The sequence below is a fragment of the Athene noctua genome, chromosome Z, assembly GCF_965140245.1.
Source record: "Athene noctua chromosome Z, bAthNoc1.hap1.1, whole genome shotgun sequence".
NCBI classification, from domain to species: domain Eukaryota; kingdom Metazoa; phylum Chordata; class Aves; order Strigiformes; family Strigidae; genus Athene; species Athene noctua.
Window position 1 is genome coordinate 34,102,707 of NC_134077.1, and position 22,339 is coordinate 34,125,045.

General features: G+C 38.2%; 1 protein-coding gene across 5 annotated transcripts in view; it reads left to right on the forward strand.

Annotated features, from left to right (window-relative positions):
- The window catches only part of MCC (MCC regulator of Wnt signaling pathway), a 213,010-nt gene that overhangs the window by 150,798 nt on the left and 39,873 nt on the right, over window positions 1-22,339 (forward strand). For all 5 annotated transcript variants that reach the window (XM_074932661.1, XM_074932665.1, XM_074932663.1 and 2 more), the window contains 5 exons: window positions 2,301-2,437; window positions 6,257-6,420; window positions 11,480-11,686; window positions 21,476-21,622; window positions 21,952-22,041. In XM_074932661.1, coding sequence (XP_074788762.1) covers window positions 2,301-2,437; window positions 6,257-6,420; window positions 11,480-11,686; window positions 21,476-21,622; window positions 21,952-22,041 — 745 coding nt within the window. The remainder of the gene's footprint in view (window positions 1-2,300; window positions 2,438-6,256; window positions 6,421-11,479; window positions 11,687-21,475; window positions 21,623-21,951; window positions 22,042-22,339) is intronic.

Below are 22,339 nucleotides of genomic sequence, written 5' to 3' on the forward strand. Positions count from 1 at the left end.
CAAGCAAGTTGTAATACTTCCACCTTCTGGGTGGTGTAGCAGCAGTTCAGCTAGCCGTCATGAACTGCTAAGCTCCTTGCATTTTCTGTGCCATCAGAGGATTCTTCTACCATTTTGGGGAAAGGTTCCTCTTAAAAGAGTACCTTCTGTTATTGGTAACTTCAGTTTTTGAAGGCAAAATTCAAATTTGTGATACATCGTTCCCCTCAAATTTCCGCTTGTATTTTTAGCCCTCAGTCTGCCCCCTGTGAGACTGGTGGTACAGAGGCGGATTGTCCTTGCTGTCACTTTACCAGAAGTGGATTTCTGATCTTCCTGGTCAAGTCTTAGAAGCATTAGTTCATTCAGAAACTGACTTCTGGCTTGAGCCATCAGAGTGGTGTGAGTCCTGCCATGTGACGTACTTCTAAGCTGACCCAAGATACTGAGGGTGCTTAAACGAAAGAAACAGCACTACTGCTAGCTAGATGAAACGGTGCTGGATTTTAAACAGAAAATCTGTGCAAAATGAGCCAGAGCAAGGGTGGTCAGAAATTATTCTGTGTATGGCATTGTTTTATGATCAGTACAGCCTCTCATCCATTTGTAGAGGTAATTCAGTTTTTAAAAATGTAGGACTAATTGTTTCATAAATGTGAAGATTAATTACCTTCAGATCAAAAAAAATGTAACTGAGTGCTTGGTAATTGTTTTTGTCTAAAACTAATCATACTGGTTTGTGCCATAGCTAATAGTAAACGAGTTCATGGAACATTAACTCATGCCTACGTGTCTTCATTACACTGTTTTAATTCCTGCGATTCATGATTTATTTCTCACACTTTCTTAAATGTTTGTTGCATGATCTAAATCTCAATTTTAACCAACATTTTTGTTTAATAATAGTCACTAAGCACTTCTGATCAAGTCAAACTTTCTTTGCACTGAAGCAAATGTAGGCGCTAGAAGACCATAACAGTTCCTGTAGAAATTACATCTTGGTAGCTTGGGGAACCCTGCCTGTCAAGCAAGCTGAAATTCCTTTCTGAGTTGGCCTGGTTCATAAATTGTCACCTCTGCTACTTTGAGATCAGGCTTTACTTCTGTCATTGTTGCCTGTATATATGGGCATATGTATATATGGGCATATGTATATATGGGCCATTGTCTCTGCTATTTTGCCTGGCAAATCCAGGCTAAATCCTGCAATATTTCTGCAAGAAACACTCATCACCATGTAGCATACACACGGCAGATTTAACATTACAGGTGCCTTTCCCAGATGTAGATTGCCAGATAGCTCTTTGATATTTCTTACTGTTTCCAAATTCAGACAGTTATGTTCTCACACATTCCTGCTGAATCTGCAGCAAAATGAATCTTTACATCTGATTTAGTGTGAAACAGAATGATGTCCATTTGCTTACTTACCAGAGTGGCTCTGCACCTGAGTAAGCTGGTGTTTTTCTCATGTTTAAAATACGTAATGTCAAAACAGTTATTAGAGGAGTAAAAAAAAATTAATTCTGGGTCGAATCAGCAAGTGGATCAAAAGAAAAAATGTGTACAAATGTTCTCAAAGCTATTATTCATTTACTTATCTTCTTTTCCAGGGCTTTGAACTCTCTGTGTGGAGACAGGAGGGAAAAGCCCCTAATTTTTTAAGCTCATTAGCTTTGCCTAAAGTATTCTGTGTCAATTATTTTAGTAGAACCAGCTTGACAAATAAGTTAAAACCTAGGTAATTGAGGGGTTTTATTTTCCGCTAACTCCAGCAGTTCAGTGCTATACTCATCTGATCTCTTCCTTTTGAGAAAATTAAAAACCTCCCTGTCCTCAAGAATATTTTGATACAGATATGCAGGTATGTGCCTGTGCACGCTTGCTTTGAACACAAGCTGATGGCATCCTTGAATTTAGAAAGAAACCAAAATTGTTAATTGCTAATCCACTTTGGGATCAAAAGCCACTTGCACTGATCAAGAATTGTCAGTTGGGGAATTACTGCAGAGCAGTGTGTGTCCTTCTTCCACACATCCTTGCTTGCATTCAGTTCCACCCATTGTTTCCTTGTATAGTGGTCTGGAGTAATAATGAATTTGGGAATAAAAAGATGGAGACCAGGCACTGGCTGCTGCAAATGAGTGTTATGAGCATAGCACAGTTGCTTTGCAGTAAAGGGTACAAAACCCTCTCTCCTGGCTGGACAAAGCATTTGTGCGGATTGTATTCCATGACTCAGCTTATAGGTCCGAAATAAATGTCACAGAGAAACATAATTCCTCAGAAGATTTTACTTGTGCCTTTTTGCTCTCTCCCAGGGAAGAAGATGAATATTCAGAGCTGCGGTCAGAGCTCAGCCAAAGCCAGCATGAGGTTAACGAAGACTCACGCAGCATGGACCAGAATTCTGTTTCAGTACCAGAGAATCAGTCCACCATGGTCACTGCAGACATGGGTGAGTTACGATTCTTAGTTGACATGATACTTTCTCGCAGCAGAAAGGCACCATAGCCTTTGAAATGCAAATCCAAACATTTGTTGAAGAAATAAATTAATCTAGGCTGTGTTAATCACAACAAATGCTGAACTTCTTCACAACTACAAACTTGTACGTGAAGTAACATCTGTGCCTTGATGTAGAATAGCTATGGAGTCTAAAATGAAATGATTGTTCAGGATTGCTCATGACTTTTGGGAAAGAAGAGGGTGGGGAGGAAACTATTCATGTATCTTACACACATAAAGTGTAAAGTAGTCTAACTCTAGGAAAGAATTGTAGACAAAGTAAACGTTGGGGAAAAAAGTGTGGGGAATGGAACTGTCTGTCCGGTTCTTTTGCAGCCTAATTTTAAAGGGTGTCTGCACTTTCTGAAATCTGAGAGCCTTTTTAAAGTATGGAATAGGGATAGCTTACTGAAATGGATTTGTGCAAGGATAAATCCAACACAAGGTGTTCAAAGACAGTGCAAGAAGGGAGTACCTCCAGACAGTCTGTTACTAATTTTTTCTGATTAAAAACTAAAAGAGCAACCATCTTGCCTTCAGAATTTTGTCTATTATGTCATTCAAGTACAATTAGTGATCATTTGAAGAATGTCCAAGTATGGAATAATTACTATGTAAAGTTGGCAGTATAAGCATAAGCAGATACTAGGGCTTGAGTACGATAATGTTTTAAGTGTTTGGGCACAGTTGCTGAGCACCATAGCTGTAGACAAGCAGAAGCCTGGTGTAATCCTCACTATGACTGATTTCCAGAATTCTCTTCAGAATACTTTTTCTCTTAATTTAATTTTAAAACCAAATAGTTGGTCTTCATTTTCTTCTAGGAGCTTCTGTAGGTGATATTGTATACAAGCAATATTTAGGAAATCACAGAAATAGCAGCCTTAAGCCCTGTTGCAGAACTTGTGATCCTTAAATATTAAGTTATTTTTTCTACATGGGGCTTTGATGGCTATACTGCAACATGCAGTATTTGCTTCCGTACTTAAGAAACTGTATTAAAACTGTTTCCACTTGTTTGGAGCAGAGCACTTCATTATTAAGAACTTTCTGCTTTTTTTTCCAGGACAGTGCCTTTTAGAGGAATGGACCTGAGAGTAGGCTGACTTGGGCGTAGTGTTCATTGCCCTCAAGAGGAGTTTAATAACATAGAAAACATGTTGATATTGTAAACAACCATATAAAAGAGATTTTCTGTATGATTTCTTAAATTCGAATGAGTACACCAGCTCTGGAGATGTATTAGTTTATAAATGCAAGACCTGCCACAGCACATTTCTATTTCAGTGTCTTAAATTTCTAGAAACATTGGTAGAACAATATTAATCATAATGTAATTTCAAAGTGTCTGACATATGGAATTGAAAATAGTCAACAAAATACCATATGGAGTCAAGACATTTTAGTAGAGGTTTTTATGTCATTAAAAAAATTTATATTTTTACTTCCAAAAGTTGTTAATAATAAGTTCCTGTTTGAACAGATTCTAACATGAGGACTTTTCTTTAATTATTTTTTTTTTCCACTTTTTTGGACAAAAAAAACTACTTTACTTTTCAGCATCTATTTTGGAGTTAGGGCTTTGATTTTGTTCTTCATGGGGTGGAGCTGAAGCAGGGTTTGTATACATTAATGGAAAATTATCCAAGCTTCTGCTAACAGTGGGAAACATGGCAATAAATTGAAATATAGCAACAGATAAAATATGAATGTTAACCCTAGGGATTCTTGCATTTTTAATCTGTTTTTGTTCTATACACAGACTCTGTCCTTTTTGGGTTTTGTTTCCATATTCCTGTGAAAATTAATCCTTGTATATATGCACAAATATGTTTTGGGGTTTTTTACCCTTCTGGATACAGATATATAAAGATAAAAAATTATGACCTAATAACTGTGTGCAAGACCTTGCTTACTGCCCTAATGGAATGAGCATCAGTGACTTACTAAAAACAGTAATACATCATGATACACTAATACATGTGGATACACCGCTCTATTGCTACAGTCAATAAAACACCAAGAGCTAAAACTATGTATGCTCTCCCATATGTCTTGCAGAGCTTGTGGTTGGGTTGTACTGATTTTTCCGTGGAAAATGGGGTTCTTATTATTGTAAACCCTTATTTTCCGGGGAAGATGTTACTGTAGGAACAAAACAGCGTACAAGGTCTTGTGAAAGTTGTTTAAATGGACAAAATGTGTCTGTTACAGAAGATGTTAAAACAAACTAAACAGGGGTTTTTACAGTTAAGCGGCCTGCATGTTATATGCTGCTCATAAATGAGTATTATTATAAAGGGATTTTTGATATTATTACAACAGATGAGTGGCTGCTAGACAGTAACTAGTGAATGACTTCAAGAGTAAAGGTTTGTTTGTGTTGCCCATTCAGATTTTTCATACAATACTGTGACATCATTCTAAGTTAATCTTTTTGGTCAGCAATAGATTCACCTTTATGTGCATTAGGCTGTGGAGTTAGATTTGTGGTAACAAGTTTACAGTTTTTTACTTTCTGACCATCTCATACCTGCATCCAACCACTTTCAGTCTTCTCTTGTACAGAGAGATTTCAAGGCAATCTACAATAATCTGGTATTTCTTGTCTGTTAAATTTCAGACACATTTCAGTGCCATACTACTTCAGTCCCCTGTAAGAATCACAGCTGTGAGGCTACTAGGGAATTCTGACCATGGTGAAATGCTTGCAACAGGGGTACAGAAATAACTCCCTCCAGCAAGAATGCCTGCCACTGTTTTTATTCAGGTACAGGAACTGCTGGTGCACTGCTGTCTCATAGTACACCACTTGTGTCCTGTACAGTCGGTAGTTACTTTAACCTCTTAACTAGTAAGCCTGAAATACTAACTAGCACATCTGAGAAACAGCACAAGGGGGAATTCTACTGTGTGTCTACCTTAAGAATGCCACTGTCTATCACCAGATATGAACCTAAGAAAAACAAAAATAATTTATGAAGTGACCTATCAAGATACTGAGACCCACTAGTTTTCACAGAAATGGAGGACTCTGTGGCAGTGCCCAGGGCACTAAAAAAGCTTTGCCTAAAGACAGAAAAGAAAGTGATTCTTTGCCACATTTTATAATTAAAATAGCGTTGTCGTATATGCTGCTAATATGGCTGTAGTGTGGAACATAGCAAGGAACAAGGTGTGCTGTTACTATCCATGAATATTCTGCAGTTTCATTTGAAGAAGAAACAGCTACAAAAGTGAAACATAGGCTCTAAAATAGTCAGTAGGGAACATTTCTGTAAACACCAGGACTTTTTGCATCAGGCAGTGCCTAAGTTATAACTTCAAAAATTCCTCTGAAACATGTCAGGTCGTAATGTCAGTGAATGTACCAGGCAGAAAAAATGTTGACTTTACAGAGAAAAACCTTTGAGGGTAATAAAATCCGGATAATGGGCCCTGAATGGCAAAAAGAATGGCATAGTATGTGAGCATGCGGTGTCTTAAAATGTTGTCCTTCATAAAAGAGAGGTTTTTGAAGAAAAAATGAACACTTCAGATAAGTCAGGAGGGTGTTACTTGTGAGATGGGAGGTAACTCACGATTTCAATTGATGTGGTTGTGGTATTTAAGCTTGTCAGTTGGTGAGGAAAAAGTGGCAGATTGCAAGGGCATTCCTTGAACAGTAGCAGTCCAAGCTGTTCTGCAACAGGCATTTCCTGGGTTACAGTTTGTTTTCTCACTGAGTCACTAATTGTTTCAATAATTTCTTTGTTTTGCTTTCTTTTAGATAACTGTAGTGACTTGAATTCTGAACTCCAAAGAGTGCTGACGGGTCTGGAAAATGTTGTCTGCGGAAGGAAGAAAAGCAGCTGCAGTTTATCGGTAGCAGAAGTGGATAGACATATTGAACAACTCACTACCGCCAGTGAACATTGTGATTTAGCCATTAAGGTAACAGTAACATGAGGCTCTAAATGCAGTGTGTACATTGCCTGAGACACCTGATCTCATTCTGTAGTGATAGCACTTTACTTCCAAAGGTGTCAAAGTTCTTCATAGAAATCAACTCCAGCCCACAGTGTGAGCAGTAGTACACCTGTTTTAGACTGATTTCTCCAAGGCACAGGAGGAGCTTTTGATCTCAAATGGGAAATGTATTGTGCTTATGCTCATTTCAGAGATAAGAGAAGTGGGGGATACTCCGCAGTTAATATACTTTCTGAAGGTTATCCAGCAAACAAGTTGGCACTTGCCGAGGGTCACACATCTAGTCATTGACTGGTAACTGAAAACACAATATGTAATACTGAAATTTGAAGTTGAAATGCCATAAACTGTGCATAAATTGTGACTTTACATCTTAAAATATGAAGCTACTATTTAACACAAATCATGTGTTGTACATTAATTCTAATGAGACAAGCCAGATACAGGAACAAATAATTCAACTGATACGTGTATGTCTTGGTTTTAGAAGAGGGTTGCCTGATAGCACAGGTAATGAAGGGGTTGCAATTCACAACCTGAGAGTGGGGGAACCATAGAATACCTTACTATATACAGGGAAAGAGCTGACCAAGTTTTTTGTCAGATGGAAAGGCACCAGTGATTCATTTATCTAAGAACAAATATATTGACAGTCAGCAGTGGGGAGCTCTTTGACCATTCTAGATGGCTAAGGCAGCCCTTTGGCATACTACTGGGAGAGGTCCGCTCTGTCCCTGGTGATGCCTGAGGAATATAATGGCCTATAAATTAATGTTGAATAGTAGTTTGAAGAATGTGGGTATATTTGAAAGAGAGAGAGAGAGACACACACACGCTGACTTTTGGGTCTCTTGAGAATTGTCTTAAAACAGTTTAATTGAGCATCTCGAAGGATTAGGATCAATACTTTGAATGTTACCCAGTCTTAGGTGGAGTTTTAGGGCTGTTCTCAGAAGTCAGTAGTGGATCCTGGAAAACAGGTAGAGATTGACCTCTGTGAGGTCCACAGAGGTCTCTGAAGTGAAGTGAGATGAAAACTTCTGCAGGAGGTGGGTTCAACAAAATGTCAAAATAGCTGCCATAATCTTAATTCTCAAGCTTTTTATTTTAACCCTGGTATTTACTGTTGATGCAAATTTACCACAATCAGACTTTCATAATGGTAAGTAATTTGTCACCAACTTATTCCTGGTCCAAAACGCAGACCTTTTATTTTCATGTGATCTCTGCATGCATAGCCATTTTTGGAGAAGGCTTTTCCCCACTGCTTGTGATGTAAAGCCTGAGATTGTTTATGTTTGACAAGTGATAGCATACTAGGGTTATTAACCTTTCAGGAAGATAGGAATCTCTTGGCATGCTCTGATTATGTGCTAGCGAAGTGTGTCACCAATGTGTTTAATATAGAAAAACGTACACGCAGAGCCTCTCTCTATAATTCCACCCATGGCTGCAGGTCACTTCTCCTTTCCTGCTTCCTCAGACAGAGAACTGAGAGATTTAAAACGGGTGGAATCATGAACAGAAAACTGAAATATTCTGTCTTTTGCTTTGACTGTTGGATTTTTCTTCACCCATAGACTAATGCATTTAAATGTTTTGAATGCTTCTGCTTTGATGGTTAAATTTCACTGGGTTTCATGTAATGCTGTTGCCGGTAATTTTTTTTTCCTTCTTTTACACAAATCATGTGCCCCTGGCTAGCTCAGTTGTTTCTGACCCGCAAAGAATGAAAAAACCTTGAAATGAGATTATCAGATTTTCTGAACAGTTAGAAAACTGTACTTTGTTTAAGAAAATTTCCACAAAGTAGGCTGGTTAAGGCTTTGTATATTTTGAAGAGTCAATGACTATCAGTAGCAGCTACCTACTGCTAAAACTCTACTAATTAAAAAAAGATACAGGAACCATTTAGAACATGAGAACAGCTGCACTGGATTGGACCAGAATTCTGTCTGCCTAGTGACAGATGCCAGTGGAAAGACCGCACCAAAAAAACCCATGCATAGTATGTCCTCCTTCTCCTTCCTTCAAAGATGCTTCCTGCAAGGTGGGTCTAGGAACTTCTTGAGCCAGAGATGATGCTTAATAGTACTGAGTCGAATTTTCTTCCATGTTTGTATCTAATGTGTTTTTAACTCGTCTAATTCTTTGGCCTCCATAAATTCTGGTAGGAATCAATTATACCATTGAGTTATGCCTTATGAAAAAGTGCAGTTTTTTGCTTCTTTTAAACCTGATATTTGCAGATTTTATCTGATATCATATCTGTAACATGACACCTCTTGGAAGGAAACTAAAGTAGAAAGTAGTGATAGCAGTGTCAGAGACAAGACTGAAATTACCATGATATGACATCCAGCCCTGTGCTTGGAACATGACATTGTAATTCAATCCTATAATCCATGCAGTTATACCTGAGTTTATCTGCTGTGCAGCAGCATGCCAGATAAAACTGTTCTGTAATACTGCTTTGAAGAAAAACAAACGACTTGGTAGTTTACATAGATATATCCATGTACAATATTTATATTTTATTTACCATGGAGAATGGTAGCATGTTGGTCATCAAACCGAAGAATTGTGATAATAGCTTAGTCAGCAAAAGGGTATCTATCACATCAAAATGAAGACCATAGAAGTAAGCAGAAAGGTCCCTCAGCTCTGTTAAGGACTGTGGGACAGCCCTTAGTATGACTGTCAGACCCATGCTGATGCTGTCACTGCCTGAATTTTGCATTTGTGTGGGCAGATGGTAACAATGGAGTCTGGAGAAACAGCAGCAGCCTCTCTATCTGAAGATACCTCTGTGGTGTTGAGCCACTGCTCCTGCTTTCTCATGACAGTCCTTCCTCTTTCAGTGTTGTTCCAGGTTTATCACCCCCAGTAGTGCTCTGAGGAGGAGAGGAGGCTGAAGAAAGGGAGGGGTTGGAAGAGAAACACTGGGAGCATAGGGAATATAAAAGAAGGAGGCAGCGCAGAACTTGGCATTAGAGGGGTGAGGAAGCAGCAGGGGAAGTGTCTGAAAGATGAGAGGAGTTTTGGGGCAAGAAGGGAGAGGAGAAGACGGCAACAAAGAGGGACTGTTTAAAATAAAGCTGGCTTCGTCAAGAGAGAATGCTCTTGCCATTACAGAGCTTTTCTTCACATTCTAAGATGAGCCACCCTATGCTTATTCAGCGTTTGAACTTATTCTCAAGTTGTGTTGAAATAAATTACCATGTCATAGTTTGAGACTTGTAGGTCCAGGTGAAAACTAATGTAAGGGAGAGCTGTGGTTTCTTTCAATTTACAGAGATGTTGCGAGGCATTGCTCTTTTAAAAAAGTTATTCAAGCTTACTACCAAATATGTAAACAGAATTGTAGTGTAGATACTCTGTCAATGGAGTTTTATATTTATGTCTCTAAATGTATTGCAGTTTTATGGAAGAGAAATGTGAAACATGATATAAAAGGATAAACAGAACCCGACTGCAGAAGTTTTGTCCCTCCTTCCGTAGAGGCATCTTGGAACTAGTTATTAAAAATAGGTTTTTTCCTTTTGCGTCAGTGTTTTACCACCTTGCTAAGGAATCTTGTTCTAGCCAAGGTTTATTCTTTAAGATGAATGTATTGACAACAATAAATAACCAACCTTTCATTATAACGAACAAATAGTAACATTTCACTGGTACCTTAGTGTCAGACAGTGCTGAAAACACCAGGAAGATTTCTTGCAGAAAAAAGGCAGAGTTGTATTTTCAACTTGGTTTATCTTTTTTTGCTCTACTCTAGTTTGTTCTTTTAGTTCCTCCCAAATTAAGGACATAAACTTCTGTTAGTAATTTTTGTTATGTAAAAAAGTTAAGTCCTTCTGAATAAAACAAGTAAGTATACTGGTTTTAACCTTGGTACATGAGGTATTTATCTTCCACATTAAAGTATAGGCTTTAGATATAGTTTGGTCTTGGATTATCCAATGAAATTAAACCTTGTAGGTTGCTAGTTACATCATTTATTTTTCATCATTTTGCCATTTCTGCATTTATTTTCCTTTTTTATGCAGGCTGCTTTTAGAGAGATTCAAAAGCTTGTGTAAGCAACATTTGGAGAGTTTTTGCTTGTTGCAGAGGTCTTCCATAAGTGAAAAAATTTAACACAGTCACAGCGTACGCTGTGTAGTAGAATCAGAGCTGCATGTATTTACCTGACACATCGAGTGTTATGCTGTGTTTCAGCATGTTGAATCACCAGTCTTGACAGTAAGTTCAGGCATGGCAGAATTCACTTGCTAGTGGTGTGTGCGTGTAGTTTAGTTTCGTCCACTGAAAGCTGCTGAATATCCTTCATGCTGAATGGTGCCTGCAAGGCACAGTTCTGAGCAAGGGGATTGGGCAGGAAATGCTGAATGGCTTTATATGTCCCAGAGAGACCCAGCCTTTTTTAGGCACTAGAAAGGTTGTAACATCTCTTGGTATAATGTAAGCCTAGCCAAGGCCAGTTTTCTTTCTTTTATCTCTCTATCCTCTCTAGGAAATAACATGCTCAGAGGTATGAGAAAGAGGAGTCCTGGTTTTTCACTGTCCCACTCTTGGCCTTTTGTGGAGTTGGTCTAGAACTAAGAAAGGTCCCATGCCATGCACATTCACAGGCTGCTACTTTCTGCCTGTTGTTCAGGCAGGGAAACAACGAGCATAGTGCTCACCCATGCCAAGAAGTAATTAATTTGTTTTAAACTGTTCTGAGATTAAAGTACTTGGATTGCTGTCACTCATGGTGACGTATGTTTTATCGGCATATAAAACATCCATTTGCTTTGGTGTTGGTCAGTATGAAAAACTTTAATAAAATGGACAAACTATCAAACAAAATAAGCAACAATTTTTGTTTGGTTTTTTTTTTATACTACTTTGATATTGGTTGATATTGTTGATGATGATTTGTATATAGTTGCCTGTTACACTCTTCTGTCCTGTGACCATTAGTCTTGTTCAATCATCTTTTTCTGCTTCTTTCTGGTTTTCGATGACTGTATTTTTGCAGACTGTAGAAGAGATTGAGGGTGTACTGGGACGTGACCTTTATCCAAATCTATCTGAAGAGAGATCTCGATGGGAAAAGGAGCTAGCTGGCTTGCGGGAAGAGAATGAGAGCCTCACAGCCATGCTATGTAGCAAAGAGGAGGAGCTGAACAGGACCAAGGCTACCATGAATGCTATTCGTGAAGAAAGGGACAGACTGCGTAGAAGGGTAAGGCTTCTGCATAGGTGATTGATGTTTCTTGTTCCTCCTAGCCTGTATAATTTTGTCACCAAAAGAGACTTCTCTTTAATCTCACTTCCTGTACTGTCTGTAGGGCTTTTTGTTTTTAAAGACGAGCTTTAAATTTACAGAACTAGCACAAAACTGAACATAATTGGAAAAGAGTGTGTGATGTACAGCTGAGGTGTACAACAACCTGATGTCAAAAATCATGTGTTAACAAAAAACCTGATACTCATCTCCAAGGAAGCTTATCTAACTTGTCTATAGAAAAAGCATATGTTAATTTAGTGTATTTTCCTGTGAGGCATTTTTTTCCTGTAAACAACAAATATTTATTTGTTTTTGATGGGAATTCAGTTTATGATCAGGAGAAAGAAAAAGAGCAGGACTCCTGTCAGTGGGTAATAATTCTCAGAAATGAGTAGTCCCAGCCATGTCCCACTTCCCTGTAAATTTTATGATGCTTCAAGGTCAAATAAAGGCCTTCTGCTTTGTGTGGAGTCCAAAGTAAAAAAAAAAAACCTGGAAATTTGTTCATAAAAAAAGATGAAAGATCCAAGAAAACGTGACCTGAATTTCTGTTACATTTTAAAGTGTGTTAACTTTGTCCCTGTTAAATCTGCAGAGTTTTGGCTAGATACAAAATAATTTTGGTTTTAAAAGAGGCAGTTTCAAGTTTGTCTTCAATTTGAGTGACAATTTAGACCACTGTATCTTGGTAAAACTATTGGAAGTGTTGCTCTCTACCTACTGGCAGCAGATCAACCTTTTATGCAAATACTGTGTTTCTGAAACAACATTGTTCTTTAGTGACTGTGTCATTTTAGCATGAAGCTGCATTGTGTAAGACTTCTGATCTTCAGATATCAAACCACCAATTACCATTGCAAAACTCTTTAGCCTCTCTTAACACTATGAAAAGGTGTGTGTGATGAGGGAAGAATAGTAAGCTGCTATCATATAAAACAAGATGACAACTTTTTCTGTGTAAAATTTAGCTTTATTATATAACATAAGTGTAAGTCATTTCAGTCCTGAAGTTTTTGGACTGGTTTTATAGTGACACTCCTTTTAAAAAAGAGTCATTACTGCCCCTTGAACTACAGAAGTAGCATTTATGCCCCTGGTGAATTATTGCAGGATTGGGGCAGGGCAGGGGTCAAGGAGTCAGAGAATAGAAGAATGGACTTGTGAAATTTGCTTGCACAAATGCAGATGTTGACACTACAGATGATACAGATCATTATTGGGATGTCAAATGCAAAAAAAAAAGTAGATGGTATTGAGGATAGAATTAATAGAAAGATATTTAAATTTTGAGAAGTACAAAATGCAAGTTAAGGTGCTTAAAGGATTGGTAGTTAAAAACACAAAAGGGGAAAGAATTGGTGTTTGTACTCTCGGGGATCAGCATGAATAGAATGTTGATGCATGGTCGTAAATTCAGTCCTGTGATATACCAGATTAATTATTTCCAGCAGAGATTGGAAATACTGTATAAAGACTGGTGAGATCTGATCAGGAATGTTATATGTAGTTCTTGCCTCTATCTCTTGAAAAGGTTTGGTTTAAACGGGCAAAAATAGATTTAGAAGATGGTCAGATAAATGGGCAGCATTGGAGAAGTGACTTGAAGAGATTGTCCTGTTCAGCTTGCAAAGCAAAATCTGAATTTGATGTCTCTTTACAAGTGCTGGGGAAAGCAAATAAGAATAGGAGCTAATGGCTGTTCAAATTTAGGGACAAAACTGGAGCAAGAACAGATTAATATAAACCACCTGTGGCTATATTGAGCTAGAAATTAGACTGTAAGGTGTCTTAACAGACTAGAGGATTGAGGTTGTGAAGAAACAGTAAGGAGTAAGGCTTAACTAACTTTGAAAATGGAGCTTTGAAATATTAGTTACGTTTGTATAATGTATGACTATGCAGGGTTACCTATTAAAATGGGGATCGTTACATTAGAATTGTATCCACAGGAAAGCTAAAAGCTAAAAAGCCAACTTTTATTTGGCCCAGCTAATACAGCTGCATCAATTCTAGAGCTAGCCTTAGCATCTCTACACAAAACTGTTGTTTTGTTTGGCTAACAGCAGTAGCAAAGGGTTGGATTAGATGATGAGGAAAATGTTGTTTAGTTCTGTGTATGTGAGTACTGCTTGACTTGATCAGTCTGTATTGGAATCTGCAGTGAACCAAACATTTATGGAGCCACACAAGTACTGGCTGTGCTACTGAGTTCTTCACAATTTCCTTAGTATAGGCAGGGCTGTGATCTGCAATAATAGCATGTTAATCGTGCTGATTTAGTAGTTGCTGGCCTGTCTACTGTAACTGTTAGCAGGGGTGCTGCATGTGTTACTGGTGTGTCTCTGTTATGGAAGCATCTCTAGTGGAAACAGAATTGAGATCGTCAGCTTGTTTCATCTAAGTGGCTAGAGCAATTGTTGGATGATAGCAGCAGTGGGATATTACTGACCTGAATTGTGTTCAGACCAGGAGAGTGGACGTGGTAAACCTTGAATTGCTCTGTAGAGTCTAGAGCAAGTCAGTTTAAATGTTCATTCTTCTTTAATTAAGGAAATTCTTTTCAGACAGTTCGGATAGATGTCTTGCCCAGTAGACAAAGGGTTAATTCTGGATTGGCACAGGGCTTAACAAAATCAAGCAGCCTCTATATTTAGACACAGCTGGCAGGGGTTTTTTTCAGTTGCTTTCATTTGGTTTGCACTTATGGAGGCCTTTGTTGAAATACGGTTTTTAATATCATCCTGAACTTGCAGAACAACAGGTTTATTGCGCCCACCAGAAAATTTTGTTTATGGGTTATGACCCTGTCAGCAACACTGTGCAGCTGTTGCACTGGAAACCATATCTGCATTTTTAATGTACTGTTCTGTCCATAGTTGCAACAAAACTAATGTTTTCTTTGACCTATTAAGTATTTTCTGTATGCCACCTGAAGCCAGAGTTACTTCAGATTATTTCCCTGGAGAGCAGGGAAGGCCATCCAACAAAATTTAGTTACTGTTCTTTGAAATTAGATTGGATGAAGTGGGTAAGCTTGAAGTTGACCAGATCAGTAGGCCTGTTACTTTAGACCAATGTCTGTAATCAAGCAGAGTGCTTTCAATACATTTTTCTCAGGCTTGTTGAAGATTTAATTTAATTAGGTATTTACTGTGCTCAGTTAGGAGTAGCTAGAACAGTAGCTAAGAAACAATATACATATGGAGTTTGTTTCTCATGGGTCATTAGTAAATGAGGTAATCACTTATTTCTCTAGGGTGCCTGCAGTGTAGCAGCAAATTTCATAATGCAGAGGTTTTACCTCTGCATGTTATTGTCATATCAAAAAGAGAATCTATTAAAGTCTGGGCCAGTCAGTGCCTTAGAAACTACTTGCACATAGCTGACCATAATCCTTAATACAGTGATACAGATAAGATGCTGGGGAACTTCTTTACCAGTTCATGGGTTTTTTTAATTACTGCCCATGAAAGTTGCCACATGAGTAGTGCCTCAGCACAGTACCAAGCAGCCGGTTGGCATAAGAAACAGTGGGTGTGGGCAGTGTTCAGGCTTCCCTGAGGCTGTTCTTCAATGTGAAGTCTAAAGCAAAAAGGTGGTTCCAGCTCTAGAAGTCTGTTAAGTCTGTTGTCTGCATAAGCCATATGTCAACTTCTTAAGTTAATCAAATGCTTCTGGTTGTGAGAATTATTCTGTATCTGCTCCAAACTCAGATGAATTCACCAGACTCACCAGAACAAAAGCAGACAATATTTTAGCTATGTTAGATTTAAGACATCCATGAAAACATAACCTGCAGAGAAGTAGAAAAGTGCCATTTTAATGCGTGATCCATTTAGCTGCCCAGATTGCTCCCACTCCAAGAAACTTAATTTTAGCATGAGGGCTCTCCCAAAATACCTTGTTCTTGCAAAGAGTTGAAACCTACCCAGACCTCAACAGGAATCAGATCTGTGGCCTTGCAGACATTCTTGAGGCCACACTGTTCTCAGATGACACAAAGCTGGCACAAGCTGCTTGGCTGTCTGTGTTTTGATATCATTTGTGTTGGGATCAGAAGTTACTGTTCCAGATTGCTATAGAACACTGATAAATTATGGCCCTTTAGAGATTATTATCAACTTGGCCAGCTTAAAGGGATCCTTGAACTGTTCTGTCTCCTTGTCTCTTGGAGTGCACCAGAAACCTGAGATAGCAGCCAAAAGCTATTTCCATTCTCCACCTCCACAGTTGTATGGTATTTGCTTATGCAGCAGTATCTCTTCTTATTAAAGAACTAGAGCTTTGCTTCTGTTTCCAAGCTTGTATGCAAATTAAATCAGAAAAAGTCTGAAATGGGCTTATTGCCCTCACTTGTATTTGTTTCTGCTGTGTGCTAGCCTGGATCAGAACATTTCAGTTGTGCTTGGAGTTTTTAGGAAAATCCACCCTTCACCTCCCACGTCACATCCTGCCACATCCTTGGCTTTCATTGCTTTGCATGCTTTACAGAGGTGCAGCACCCAAATCTTTCCACATGGAGCATTGCATGAGGGACTTTTGTCTGAAAGGTGCTATAAAAAGAGGAGTTCTTCCTTGGTAACATACATGTATCACCCAGTGCACTGTAGTCTCTCCTGCTGCTTAAAAAAGCTGTATGTATAAACCCTGTGGAATACCTGTTCTGCTGTAGCTTGTGGTATCTGTGTGTTGTTCCCTTTCTTTGTTCCCCAAATTGTTCAAACTGCAGATTGGTTTTCAGATCTGCCATAGGAGTAGCACTCCTCGTGACAGGTAAGTTCTTACATATTTCTTGAAAGCAGACATCTTTGCAGAGGAAAGATTCTGTAAATGTTTCCATTGAGCTGATGAGTGCAGGTTTAAGCTTATTCAGCTCCAGAGTATTTACTGAGAGGATGGCCCTTACAAATACCAGCAAAGACTTCTTTACCGTATTTAGCCAACCACAACAGACAACCTGTAGGAAATCAAACCTTGTTAGCTCTGGTGCTCACAATTTAAGAGGGACTGAAGATAATCATCAGTGGTCTGACTGAAAGGTTAGGAGTGCTTTAGGCTGGTAAGGGCCCTCATCACTCAGAGCAGCTTGAATTATCAACACTGGCCTTCTATTTTCCATCTTCCCCTCCACAGATTTGTAATACACATGAATAAATTAGAAGGTGGGAGAAGTGTTTTCAAAACTTCCTGTGGTTTGTTGTACTTCATCTTCCTCCTCTGTGTAACCGGGGAGAAAATTTGAAGTATTAAAATGCTGGAGGAAAAATTTTTATTACTTGAAGGCGTCAAGTATGCATGATGAAACAGGTCTCAAGTAGGTTAGAAAGGAAAGAATCACAGGCATGTCCCTTACCTGAAACTGTCTTAGGAACAAAAGTGGCAGGTGTGCTTTGATTGTGAAAATCAGTGACAAAAATAGGCAGTTTGTAGCTGTGTTTTTTATTTAGGATATGTTAACGAATCATGTAGTTGTGAGCATGCGTGTGTAAAATCAAAGAATAAAAAAATATTTCTTAGATTAATGATCATAGATAATGAGCATATTCCACTGAAATATTTTCTGTGACCCACTATGCATTTCTGCAAACACGTCCATGGTGCCTGTTAATCACTTACGAAGTCTTTCATAAATCCAACATTACTGTAGTGTGTCAGCCCCTTTTCTACCCTTGTTGTCTTTTTATTTAGTTCTTAAGGTACCCATGAGAAATTATGTATTATTTTTCCCTATTTCCTACTCCAATGCTTAGGATTCAAAGGCATACAATAAAAGTGCAGCTAAACAATTGGTTCGTACTGCTAAACAGTAAATATTAATAAATAAAATTTCCAGTTACTTCAGTTTATATTAACAACTTGTCAGGTTGTTGCATTGTTCACACAATGTCTGTTTGCAGCTGACTTATCTTGGAGTCTAGGCTATCTATCCATTGCTCTGAAGTCTAATGGCTCTGTTGCCTTGTGTCTGTCTTAATGCTCCTTGCCTTGCTAAGGTTCCAGCACTTCTTTACTTCTGTAACTCTTTGGACTTCCTCCAGCTGTCTAGAAGATCTTTGCTCTTTCTTTTTTTTAATTGTGGATTTCACAGATACTTCCCTGTCTTTCTCTTTTTTCCCTCTGTTCTCACCTCCCTTTTTATTTTTTCTGATCATATATATAATTGGATCTGCCTGTCAGCCACTTCTAATCTCAATTTAGACTTTTAGGACTTCATGATAATTTTTATATCCTTCTGGATGTTTCCATCTTTAAACTGGTAGGGTGCAAGGGCTGAAGAACCCTTTCCTTAAATACTTGTTATTCCTTCCTAACTCACAAATCCACACTTCCCTGTCTTCCAGTGGAACTTTTTTTGTTTTGTTTCTTTACTTGTCTTTACCCATTGGATTTTGCCAATTTTGCCATCAGTTTCCTGTAAGATGTGTCCTTCCTCTCTCTCCCATTTCCAAGTGTTCATTGTGTCTCATGTGCAGTATTGCAGTTACCTTAATTCTACTGATAAATGTAACCTTCAGAATAATTAGTATTACACTGGTAACAACTCGTAAGACTGGTAAAAGTATTGTGCAAGGGTGGTCAGATAATTTTTCATCATGCCTCTTAAACTAGTCTTGTCATAACTCATGTGTTCACCATCCCAGAGAAGAAACTGGCTCTTCTGAACATTTTTTTTCCTTGATTCCTGTTCTTTGGTCTTCCTTTATTTTTCCTGTAAAATTTCTACTAGTGTGGAAAAGTACTTTCTGAGGACTGCATACTGCTTTATTTACAGTGGAGGTTTTGGTGACCAGAAATAGTTACCTAAGGTGTCTCTGGGCAGTCTGGTGGGTGGGCAGCTCAGTCATGAGATTCTGGCTTGGTGAATGTGTGAACTGTGATACCAGTGGTTTTAAGGTCAGACAAACTTACCCTGTTACCCTACTCAGAATTACCACCCAGTACACAGCGTTGCTAGAGTTTTTGCAGTTATTTATAGCAATTAATTCAGTTTCCCAACTGTAGGTCTGAATCAGTAAATATATTAAGAAGCACGAATAAACAGGCAGTTTCTTTAAGTAGTGGTTGCTTCTGTGATACAGTATTAAAGCAGTGACTTGCATAGATTGGTAACTCTGCTGTGCTCAGAATTTTCTGATATAAATGCTTTCCTGAGCAAAGCTTTGCCTGGCTGTGGTCTTAGCTGTGTTCATTTTTCTTTCTGTTTCTAATGTTGTTTTACAGATCCTTAAGAATAATTGGCTTCATAAGCATGGTCAATAGTTGCTGCTTAGTAGTGAAACAGACTGAACAAAACCTATCTGCATCAAAGTTTTATATAATATTTCCCTTCCATAAGATGGTTTTAAACTTTGGAGTCAATACATGCTTAGCATTTTAAGCAGCTTTAACATTCTGTTTCCTGGTTGCCCTTAAATTTAGAATGTTACTTGCCTTCGAACTGAAATTTTCCAGGACTAGTTTCTGGGCATAGGTGAATATTTTAGCAATTTTAAAGTCAGACATTGAGGCAGAGATTTGATTTTATGAAGAAGACATCCACAGTGGTTTTCCTGATTATTTGCTTTTAAACCATGCTGTAACTGAAGCACTTTGGGAAATTTAGTGTGGAACAGCCCAGGTTAAAAGAAACAGTAATAAAAGTGATTTTGATGTAAAGAAGTTTTGGGATTGCTTGCTTCCCCCCTCCCCCCGTGTTAATGCCACAGAAATCCTATCTATGCTGGTATTCCACATCTGCAAGCAGAAACATGCATACATAACCATATATTTCAGTTTTATGCATATCAAAAAGCTGAAATGATTGGTTTGCATCAGTAGAGCACTTCTGTCCTTAAGGTTTGCATTAGTGCGGCTGTACCCATGTTGAAATTATATATGTCTATATGAACAAAGGGGGCCTCAGCTGCAAGTATGTAGAAGATACATGCTATGAATGTGCACTTTATACACTCTGCTCAGTTAACTTCATAGTTTAATTACAGTTATGATGCGTAATTCTGGGGAAAGCACCCGTATCCATTCTTCAGCAAGTTACCTTAAACACTGGGGATTTAATTTGAGTTTTTGTGTACTTTATCTTCTTTTTTTCACAGAGACACCAATGCACTCATTTGGATTAATTTTGTTTAAGGTGTAGCACTCCTCCACAACTGAACAGAGAATTTATAAGTGCAGTTAGCCTTTATGTGTTCTTATTGTTGCCACGTACAGCTTTTTATTAGTAACATGCAGTTGTTCTGCTCTGTTAAGTAAAACACTTTTTTTTTTTCCCTTCTTTGGTAATATGCACATACCTAAAAATTCCGTTATTTTGACAGTAAGGCCTCAGGCAGCCTGAACTTCAGTTTGCATATGACTGAGGGAGAGGCCAGGGGTACTCTTCAGGTAAGTAGAAGCAGATTGTAGGGGACTGTAGTAGGCATAGGATACCGCTTTTGCGACTGGAGAGAGTTTCAGCTTGACTCTTTCTGCAGTGCAGTAGGATGAAATGATCTGTATATGTTGTGCAGAGAACATGCTGACTGCCACTTCTTCAAGCAGAGATTGCTAAAGTACTGACCATGCACTTGGTGAGCCTATAACTGAAGAAAGCTTAAACTTCAATGCAATTTTAATTTGGTATTTTTTGACTAAGGGATTTCAGCTTGCTTAATGTGTAATATTTAATACTTTGCTTTGTGTACATGTATTCTGTTCAGTATAAAATCATCCCACCTTGGTTTAGAGAACAGCCATCAGAGTTGCATTTCATGCTACATTGGGATATCAAATGGACCTAGCTTTTGTTTGACTGGACTGTTGGTAAAATTTCACCATTTGTATTATGCAGATGGATGGTTCCAACAAAATTGGCATAGAAAGTTGAATATTAGACACTCTATATTCGAGGCAATTTCTTTTTCAGATGGTTTCCTACGCCTTCCCTCATCTCACACACTTTACTTGAGATTCTCTGGGGAAAATGAGCTCTGTCACTTTACCTTGTGGCGTAATTGTTGTGTTAAGTAAACCATTTATTCTTTGTTAAGAATTACTCCAAGGTAAACACTACTATCTTTAGCTATAGTTTAGCTCCTACAGATGACTTTTTTTTTTACCCTTTAGTCCTGAAAATCTTTTAACATCAGTTCTACAAGTATCTGATGTGTTATGAGGACCATGCCATGTTTGCAGTGTGTATTATATTCTGCAGACTGTTGGTTGGGTAGTTTGCTGATATTTCCTTGTCTGTACATTACTCACTATATAGTAACTTCAGTTTTCAAAGCATGATTAATGTTAGAATTTCTTTAAGTATGACAAAGTCATCCTGTGATATATTTATATTAAGAGTTTTTTCAACACTGGAGCTTTCCGTTAACAGCAGGATCTTCATTTGATTTGTTTAGTCATCATAATCTTAGGCTGGAGTGTTAGCTTCACCCCAGAGAGAGTATTTCTATACATATAGTACAGCTGCACTGAAGGGGTTATATAAAACAAGCTGAAACTTTGAGTAATTACTATGATATAATACATCTCCATATTTCCACATTGAAATAGTTTTAAAAACTGGCAACAATGGAATTTTATAACAACCTCCATTCATGTACTCCACACATGAAAACTTCGTAGCCACCACAGGACAAAATACAACTTCTGTGCTCAAGCAAGAAGCAATTAGGCTTGGCTAGACAGTGAGAAAATCTCCAAACTATTTAAACTATTAAAATGGAAAAAATATAACATTATGTTTTATTGTAGGTTCGGGAACTGCAGACACGTTTGCAAAGCGTGCAGGCAACAGGTCCATCCAGCCCAAGTCGTCTTACTTCTGCCAATCGACCTATTAACCCCAGCACGGGAGAGCTGAGCACAAGCAGCAGTAGCAATGACATTCCTATAGCCAAGGTGAGCTATTTTGTTTGTAGTGACTCTTCTTGTTATCGGGGAGAAGCAGGCTTCATTTTGCACAACTGTTGTTGGGAGATACCCAGATTCTCCAGAGAGTTTTCTGGGGTCCTAAGCAGGCCCATGAACTTGAGCTGCAGAAAGGAATGAAGTGCTAATGATTATAATTTTCTCAGTTACAGCACAGGTGTCAGTTTTACAGTAGTTTAGGTTTGCAAGCTTTTGCAAGTTTGTGGCTAATGAACAAATGCATTTTGTTCTTTAAATGCATTTTGCATCTTTAAGGAGTGTGGGTTCCTGTGTAACCTGTGCAGCATTTTGACTTACAGATTGCTGAAAGAGTGAAGCTGTCAAAGACAAGATCAGAGTCTTCATCATCTGATAGACCTGTCTTAGGATCAGAAATCAGCAGCATAGGGGTAAGGACTAATAATAATGTGCATGCATGGTACCTTCTGGAGATGATCCATGTTCCATTAAAAGCAGCATTGGTTTCTTACTAAACTGAAAATACTTCAAAAGTAATTTTAAGAAAAATATTTCAACAGCAAATATTTCACCTAGTATTAAGAGGTCATTTTCTAATAACTGGTGTCTAGAAATCATTCTCTGAGTGACTTCAAGAGGATGATTTTGGAGTCAATTACTCCAAAATCATTATTCTTCAAAAAAAGACTGTTCGGTTGCTTTTCACAGCTTCCAATCAACAGAACTGGC